The sequence below is a fragment of the Nannobrachium achirus genome, assembly GCF_963921795.1.
Source record: "Nannobrachium achirus genome assembly, chromosome: 9".
NCBI lineage: Eukaryota > Metazoa > Chordata > Actinopteri > Myctophiformes > Myctophidae > Nannobrachium > Nannobrachium achirus.
The window spans coordinates 28,139,177-28,148,449 of NC_137818.1; the positions used below are offsets into that span (position 1 = coordinate 28,139,177).

The following is a 9,273-nucleotide window of genomic DNA, read 5'->3' on the forward strand; positions in this document are numbered from 1 at the left end:
GTGGTTAAGAAAAGGTTCAGTTCCTCTGTTTTCTTTTACAAAAATCGAACTCTACTGTTTTCTATTATGAACCATCTCCTTTATGAAACCACATTTTTGTCAAGTGTTACGCCATGTTCATGACGTAACCATGTAGACATACGATTTCCGTTTTCAATGTCCTCCCCTTTTTCTGTAATCAGGCTCGGAGCAATTATTTTTTTCTCCCCTCTCCAAAGGTAAAAATGAGAGCGAGGCAGATTCCATCCTTATTATGTGTCTGCCTTGGGGAGGCGGAGGGATTAGGATGGTTCTAATGAGGTGAAGGCTGTAATAAGAGTGTCCTCACCAGGCCTCCAATGCACCACCTCTAAAAAACATTGTCTTAATCAGACAGGTTTAGGAGCTGATAAGGAGCCAAATACTTTCACCTACTACACCCTGCCGGCTGCCGTCTCTTCTGCGTTCTCTCCCCTTTCGCTTCTCCTTCTACTCCCTCCCTCCCTCCCTCCCTCGTTCCACTGTAAATGAGTCTGATCCCTTTCAGATGTGATTCAATTAATTTCTCTTAGATTTAATTACAAGCGATAGAGTCCGAGTTATCCCTCTCCCCTCGATAGGGGGTCTGCGCTTCCTAACAAGCTGCCTCTGGTGAGTCAGGAGAGTCTTAATTACAGTTTTTAGCTTTCTTTTTATCCTGAGAAACCCCCCACCTCCCCAAACCCCATCCTTTGCCTCACCTCCCCCTGGTCCTCTCCCTGCTCTCTCCCAGCCAGCTTTGTACTTTTCTTCAGGAACAGAGTAGACTGAGGAAAGCCGATGGAGGAATGCAGGTGCAATCAGCTTGAACATCAGCCGTCTGGAAAAGAAAGGGAAAAAAAAGAAAGGAAAACACGCTACCAGAATGTACTAGTAAAATCCTGTTCTCTTATGGGTCCATTTTTATGCTCTCGGAGTTAAATTAGAGTTTTCTGTGTGGATTTTTTAATCGCCTGCCTACTTAACTCATTTGCTGCTATGGCCGAGGAGCCCGAAAAAATCCCGATGTACGGCCCTGCCATGCCAGAGTTTTTTTTTTTTTTCAAAAACGGGAAGAATTTCCCGTTTTTGAAAAGAAAATGTAGTAGGCATGATAGCAATCGCGAAATTGCATGTTTAACCCCCATAGCAACCCCATCTTTGTTTACATTTTAGGAAAACATGATGGCTGCTATCTCATGAATGCCTGAACGGATTTCCATTGAGATTTTTTTGTTTGAAAGCTGTGAGCAATGTGGACACACGTGGTGCATTATCTAGGCATGGGTGTGCATGATCCGTGCACTATGAGTTACATGGAAGTCTATGGAGACAGGGGCATATGAGAGTACGAAGGTATTGTTAAATGGCAGCAAATGAGTTAATATGCCACACGTTTGTGTTCCTGAGATTTGCGCACTAACAAAGAAGGTCATTGCCATCACCTTTGCATTTGTCTGCGTTTTATCATCAAAACACACATCGGCTTGTATTTTCCTCTGACAATTGATGCCCCTGCCCGGAAAAAGAAAAGTCCACAGAGACGGATTTTCAACGGCAATTTGCCATTCAAATATTTTACGTGATGTGACAATTAGCCGTCGCTCCCCTGTAGCAATTCATGCTATGCCAAAGTGCAATGATAACACTCACCTTTGATAAAAGACAAAAAGAACAAAACAAACTGCCAAGTTAAGGTCTGCCCTCATGAATGATACCATTGTTCAAGATCAGGCCATTATCCAAAACTCCTGGCCTGCCCTAATCTTTCCTTGGCGGTATGGAAAATTATGTAAAAATGGCATGATTCACTCTCAGTAGCCATTTTGAGTAATGATGGCCATAAAGATGACTGTACTGGGACTGTTTGTCTTCCTTTCTGTCATAACATGCAGCCTCATAGGCAGACTATTGTGATGGTGTACTACTATGGTAACTGATGACTACACAAGATCCTGTATCTATGAGGATTTGCATCGGCTATATTTGTTTACCTTTGTTTACCCTCAAACAAAACCTTTTTCTCGCTTTCTGTACAAATTGTTTCCTCATTTTACAATTACAGTAAGTGAAAAGCAGAAGAAACGGTGAAAGAAGTGCGGAACATGTCCACAACTAGTGTAACCATCCATGATACCTGAACTCACACGTGTGTGTGTGTGTGTGTGTGTGTGTGTGTGTGTGTGTGTGTGTGTGTGTGTGTGTGTGTGTGTGTGTGGTTAACCAAGCCCTATACAATGAATAGCAAAAATAGCAGATCTATATATTTGCCCAGACATTTTATGAATTAATTTAATTTTATAATTTTTCATTTTTAAATTGCCTACTGTATATTGACATTTCCCAAATTGGGGCACCAGGTTGAAAGTTGTATAACCTACAGTATATCTCACATACTCTATCTCACAGGCATCCTCTGCAACCAACCGTATCCTTGACAGTCAGACCGTTGGAGAGCTGAAGGGTGAGATAGCTTCTTTGAAAGGCCTACTGCTCAGCAGGTAACTACATCTACCTAGATCGCCTATCAGTGTTTCTCAAACTTTTACATTTCAAGGTCTCCCCTTAACTCTGACAGTGTACAAATGTAACCATAGTTCTATACTGTTAGCGTTACAGACTTGTATGGGTCAATTTAGACCCCCATAAAGTCCCTGGAATCCACTTTAAGAACCACTAGTCTATATCTAATGTGGGTACAGGAGACACTGTTTTGCTGCTTTCTTTTTAATTCCTGATCACATCCCTGAGCAATAGGACAATGCTTGGCAACCTCCTGTCGGCCATGTCTAACATGATCTATTTGACTACTATTAACTTTTGTATTCAAATGAGTCTTCTGTATGCATCCATCCACATACAAATGATTTGCATCCTGTTTAATACCTGGTGTTGAAAATGTGCCTGAGAGATCTAAACATGTTACTTTATTATTTCCCTCTGAAAACATAAGCATTCTTACATTCTTCTTATCTTATATACTGGTAGGCCTACTGTATGTATGTATGTATTGTGTGTTAAAATGCAACTACATACATTTTCTTAGTGGAAAGAGAGGTACAAATACTCGCCTTCTTTCGGATAATACCCATCAGTGTCATTCCAACCTCCTGCATCCATAAACCTCCTCTTTGGCCTTCCTCTTCTCCTCTTGCCTGGCAGCTTCATCTCCAGCATCATGTCCAATTCATCTCAACTTCGCTTTTTCACTTTTGCTTTATCTCCAAACCTTCAAACTCTGTAATTGGTATTGCTGACAAATACATTTGAACCTTCCAACCTGGTATGAACTCCTGATGAATAGAGGCACAAATAAAACATAATTATGTAATATTGTATATATTAGTAAGTAGGTAATGTTGGTATTATAGCCAAACACATGGAGTATGAATATTAAAAGCAGGTAAAAAAATAAACAGGTAGAAATCCAAGTTTTGAAGATGCATGCTAATGCCAGGTTTAAAGGAGGTCATGTTGTCAAAGGTCTCATTGAATAGTATTAGAATTCTTCCCGTTATTTTCACCACAGTTGCCCAATCTAGTCAGGTACCTTCTGTCACTTTCAAATGGATATCCTGATTTATACTAGCCATTAGCATGCACGATTATGTATCATTGCTGCTAATGAAGCCTCCAGTAATGGTTTATGTCAGAAAACTGACAAAAGTCAGAAAATTGCCGTAGAACATTAGGGTTGAGTGTGTTGTGTTTGTCTTGTACATCCTAATCAGCAATAAGGCCTTTCAGGTCATTCGTTTTCTACACTTTTGCCTGTCTCCCACACAACAACCATCTGTCACTAAACTGGTTCCCCTTCTTTTCAAATGAGCCGAAACCGCTGTAAACTGTTATCCAGTCCGTCGGCAGTGATCCCTTTTAAGATGCAGCTTTGAGTTTCTGATCTGAAAACGTTGCCGAGGATGCAATTAAAAACATTGTAGACCATCTTTACCAGGTGTGACAAACATCTGGCAATTTAGGGACAAAAAGACATGTATGATCCGTTCTCATTTGAACATCTTACTTTGAACAGGGGCGCTTTCTTTCGCCGCAATGCGCGCAGTTACTGCTGATTATATGCTGTGCACTTTCAAGCACATTGATCACAGCAATGTTTTGGTGACATTGTGATCAGGCCTGAATCTAGCAATGTCTGTCCTCCCGTCCTCTAGGCCTGCCACAATTATTACATAATAGTCTAATCACAATTATTTCAGATAATCGCAATAATTTTTGTTTCCACGTTGAACATTTTTTAAATATTAAAGAAATCAGAAATGGCAGATCGAAGAGCTTACAACGCACTACAAAGCTTGTAGATCAGCTATTTTGTTATTATGTTTAAAATTACTAAATATGTAAATAATTTCTTTGTATGGTATGTATAAGTTATTTGTCATATGTGACCTGTGCAATTTGTGATAGCCTATAAAAAACAAACAGTTATTACATCTATATTCATACGCCAAAACACCCAATTAAATTGTTAATCGCAATTCTTTGAGTGACAGTTAATCGTCAACTTCTCTGTGCCACACAACACAGGAGGCAGTTCCCGGCCACGCCCTCCGTTCCCAAGATCCCGTCGTGGCAGATCCCGCTGAAGCCCGCCTCCAGCCCGCCGTCCGTCAACCACACACACAGCAGCAGCGACATCTCCCCCGTGAGCAACGAGTCGGCCGGCTCCTCCCCCGTCAAGGACGGCCACCACAGCCCCATGCAGGACGCCCTGGGAGACCCCGACGGCGCCGGCGCCGCCATCAACGGACTTGGAGCCCCGCTCCCCCTGGACCTGAAAGACCAGGTCCGAATGGAGGTGCAGGGGGAGGAGGAGAGGAAGGAGCAAGAGGAGGATCAGGAGGATGATGATGATGGTGATGGTGATGGTGACGAAGAGGAGGAGGAGGAGGATGAGGACGTGAGCCATGTGGAGGAAGGGGAGCTCTTGAGCATGCAGACGGAGAACCGCCGCGGCGGCGATGGACAGATCAACGAGCCGGTGGACAAACTGAGGAGGCCGGAGGGGGCCAGCAATGAGAGCGAGGTGGATTAGAACTGTCAGCGCACCGAGCACAACAACACTGTCCCAACACCGCTTCTCATTTCAGCCCACCGGTCTGTTTCATTATTATTTTTGAGTGAATCATTCTCAGTTTTATGTTATCGGTTTGTTATGTTTTTGTTTGTTTTGGGGGGCGTGTTTGGTTTTTGTTTTTCATTTTATTTTCTCCCCCCCAATTAATTTTTGTTCATTTTTATTATTACCTTTTAATCAAGAGCAAAAATGAGCAGGGGTGGGAAAGGGGGTGAAGCAACCTAGCTGACACAGCAGCTTACCTCAATTAACTTTTCAGCGTGAAAGCTACACACACAACGTGGGATTTCAGCGGAACGAGAAATGAACGAGTGATATTCACACAAAAAAATGTACTTTCAAGAACCCCTATGCAGTACCTCATCGTCTCAGGCGGCTCTCGTGAGCTGATCAGCCACGCATGCTGCTGAGCCTCTGGCAGCGCCACAGTGACTACAGGGAGCTAGCAGTAGTGACAGACCAAAGAAGCTGTACGGTACGTGGCGCGTCTCCAACCCCCGCTTCTGTACCACAGTTTTGGGTCAGGAGTGGAGTCACACGGAGGAGGTGCTTCCTAACAGGGGCGTCACAAGGGGTAGGAAAGTGGGACTGAGTTACTAGGGCCCAAGGTGGTGGAGGGGCCTTAATTATTTTATACTTTAGCTATTGAAAAATAGCAGATATACAAGCTCACAGCGCGGCACCGAGTGCCGTGCTGCGAGCTTGTAGATCTGCTATTTTTGAAAAGTTGTGAAAATGTGTGAAAATCTTTGAATATATGTATTTTTTAAGCGAACATTTGTAACTCAAATTTTGCTTCTGGGGGGTCCCTGGAACTCAATATTTTGAGATGGGGTTCCGTCACCCCGTGGCCAAATACATACCATTTTGGGGGTCCTTCACATGAAAAGGTTTGAGCTCCACTGACATAGAAACATAGGTAAAAAAAAAAAAAAAAACAGAAGGATTTGAAATATTCAAAGATTTCATGATTTTTCAAAAATAGCAGATCTACAAGCTCGCAGTGAGCTTGTATATCTGCTATTTTTCAATAGTTAAAGCACAGGGGCCCCGCAGTGAATCCTTGTACCCAGGGCCCCGAATTTGGTGTGACGCCCCTGCTTCCTAGTGTCAAAGTCACCATGGAAGTCCCAGAGAATCATTAGCGCACAGCTCCTGTCTTCCCTGTGTGGCGGCAATAGGAGAGGACAGGCTCTTCCAGGGCACGGAGCTTTTAGCCTCTTTTATGTGTCCTTTCGCATTGGTGTCAGTCTGTCAATAATTCACAAGGCCAGCAAAGAGTGGCATTTGGGTGAAATAAAAGCCCTGAAATTTGAGATTAGAACGTGATGACGGGTTTTGTTCCATTCCATGCCGGTGTCACAGACTGTGTTCATACACTCAAAGCGGGAGGGCTGGCAGATAAATGCGTTTTTCTTTCCCCCCCCACCACCCTTTCATTTTCACTGAGCGTGTGTGTGTGTGTGCGCGTGCGTGCGTGCGTGTGTGCGTCAGCCTGTGTGTGTGTGCCTGCGCGCGTGCATGCATGTGTCTGTGGGCAGGGGGGATGGGGGGGATGGGGGGGGGGGGGGGGGGGGGGGCAGGGGGGCGGGTTTGGAGAAACAGCCCAGGCTGTCTGCTCAGCGGCATCCCTGTCTCCAGCAGGGCAGCTGATTTGGTTTGTGAAGTATGTTAATAATCAAATGATCAACAAATAACAGATGTATTAGTTCATGCAGCTTGAAATGTCAAGGAGGCTAAAAGCGGAAATCTAATACCGAAAGCCCTGTTGCATTATATTATATTCCGTGACAAACCCTCCGGTCCAAATTATATAGGGGCCTCCCACAGTGAGCAATCTTTACGCAAAACGCCGCCAATATTTTGTAATTAAACCGTGGTAAAAACAATGAGCGCTGCCACGGGATGGAAGTTGCAGAACTTTCTTTTTTTTCTGTCTGTGTGCCTGGTCTGGCTCAAAGCGTGGAGACGGAAGAGGGTAGGGGTTGAAAAAAAAATGAAAAAAAGAATACCCCCTGATTGAAACTGAAACCAACAAATGAATGCTCTTATTGAATTACTCACTCGGGTCTCCAGCTGACGAGAAAAGAGTCCACGATTGAGGAGAAGAAGGGGTATCAACTCTAATGGCATTCTCACTTCCATCACATGCCTTCATACTGTTCTAGTACAATTACAACTAGAGGCACATTGAACATTTGCGTGTGACGGCAGTTACTGTATAGGCTACCCTGCTTGCAGACTGTCAAACACCTATTTTCTATGTCCTTTAAAAGTTAACAGGATGATTTGACAATAGAGCATAATACTGTAAAATGAGAATGTTTTTTCACTGTTTATTCTTGTTTACAACTAGATTTGGTTATGAACGACTGAGTTCGGGCTGAGGAGGGGGAATTATGAAGTAGAAAAGAAGTGGTCCTAAGTGTCTCTGTACCCTGCTTATAATTGTCTGATATCAACCAGAAATGTATATACTGTAATTGTAATAAATCCCATTTATCACTGTTTTGGTCACATTCATTTCAAATCAGTTGTTGAGAATAACATTTTGGCAACCTTGCGCAATGGAGTATAAATTAATCTTGAGACTTGTTTAAGTACCATAAATGGGATGTCATGAACTAGGAGGATTAATTTGATAAATATCAATCACATTTTATTTTGACAGCTTAGATTTGAGCAATAGGCAAGGCAACACAAGTGTGTTTGTTTGTATTGCACATTTCAACAACAAAGTGATTTACATAAAACATTAAGAAATGACGAGAGTAATGAAAAGCAATAAAAAATAAATACAAGCAAGTAAAATAACAGAAAAATAATACAGCAAACAGAAATGTCTTCTGCAACAGAATTGTACCTAAAATCTATTCTGAATTGTCTGAAGGCCTTTACAATAATACAAAATAAATAAATAAAACATCTGTTGTATCAAAAAGTCTCAGCTCCTCTGAGGTCTGACTCTGAGCTATCATTAGCTCTGCCAGGCCAGGAGGCAGAGATTATGTTTTCACCTATGCCTGTGTGGCTGTGCATGGGTGTGTCTTTCTGTCTGTGTGCAGCTAATCTTGGAAACCACTGGGCCGATCAGCGTCACGCAGCCATTAGGCCAAAGAACACACTCAGCCCCATGGTGATGCTTTACGTTTTGGTCTACAACTCTTGAACCATAGGCGTACTATGAAAATGTATTTTCCACCCTGGATTCCTCGGATCATGCTGAAACTTTCCATATAGGCCAATTAGGCCATGCCCATTTACACCATTTTGTATTTTCTTTTTGCTATCTCCTACAGTAACTGCATTCCAAAATCTGTGAGAGGGGCCTAATTCACAAATATTATGATTGTTGAAGAAACATGATTTATTCACCAACTTAGGAACACATGATCTCATCAACAAGTTTTTGATTGGCTTTCAAAATTAGTGGCAGGGACTTACTGTATGTCTTGCACAAAACACCATATGTCATGAACGCAACATATAATCAACCCCAAATTTTAAATGGCATGTAGAGGGGCCCACTAGTTAACAGTGTCCCATGAGCCCTTGAATCACTTTCTGTTGTCATTCAATTCATTTGAGTGATCCATGTCAGTAAATAATAATGTGGGAACCCATGACAGAAATCAGAAATGGTCATACTCATATTTATTCTGGCTTCTTTCCCTACAAGAACTCTCTCCACACAGCTGATTCAAATTAACGATCAATAACGGCTCTTGGCACTTGCTCTTAGTTGTAGCCTAACTCCTGTCCTGTGTTTCATTCTGACTGACTGCTGTTGCTGCTGTGACACCTGAATCTCTGCATGGGGAAATGGTGCTTGGTAAGTGATTTCAGTGCATTGATCTTGTAGCCAGACTGATGTGACCTTTCTGATTTCTGATGGTGTTCCCACATAGTTGTTGACTGATTTGATCCCTCAAATGAATGGAATGACAAACAAACAGGAAGTGATGCCTCCCCAGTAAGCTCCCTAGGACAGTGGTTCTCAACCTTTTCAGGCCGCGACCCCCCAAATAATCATATTTTAATTGGGCACCCTGACGAGCACTAAGAGTTGAGGCTTTACATTTTGTATAATGCAGATCGACTATTTTCACAATTTCTGCCTCTAATATTTGACAATATGGCCACTGTTTAATTTAGTTTATTTCAGAGCTATTAAAAGGGTC

The 9,273-nt window shown here is 42.6% G+C and overlaps 1 protein-coding gene across 2 annotated transcripts in view; it reads left to right on the forward strand.

Annotated features, from left to right (window-relative positions):
- Window positions 1-6,627, forward strand: part of pex14 (peroxisomal biogenesis factor 14) — a 72,913-nt gene extending 66,286 nt beyond the window's left edge. For both annotated transcript variants that reach the window (XM_080734006.1, XM_080734007.1), the window contains exons 9-10: window positions 2,407-2,498; window positions 4,543-6,627. In XM_080734006.1, coding sequence (XP_080590132.1) covers window positions 2,407-2,498; window positions 4,543-5,050 — 600 coding nt within the window. In that variant the 3' untranslated portion in view covers window positions 5,051-6,627. The remainder of the gene's footprint in view (window positions 1-2,406; window positions 2,499-4,542) is intronic.
- Window positions 6,628-9,273: the final 2,646 nt, after the last annotated feature.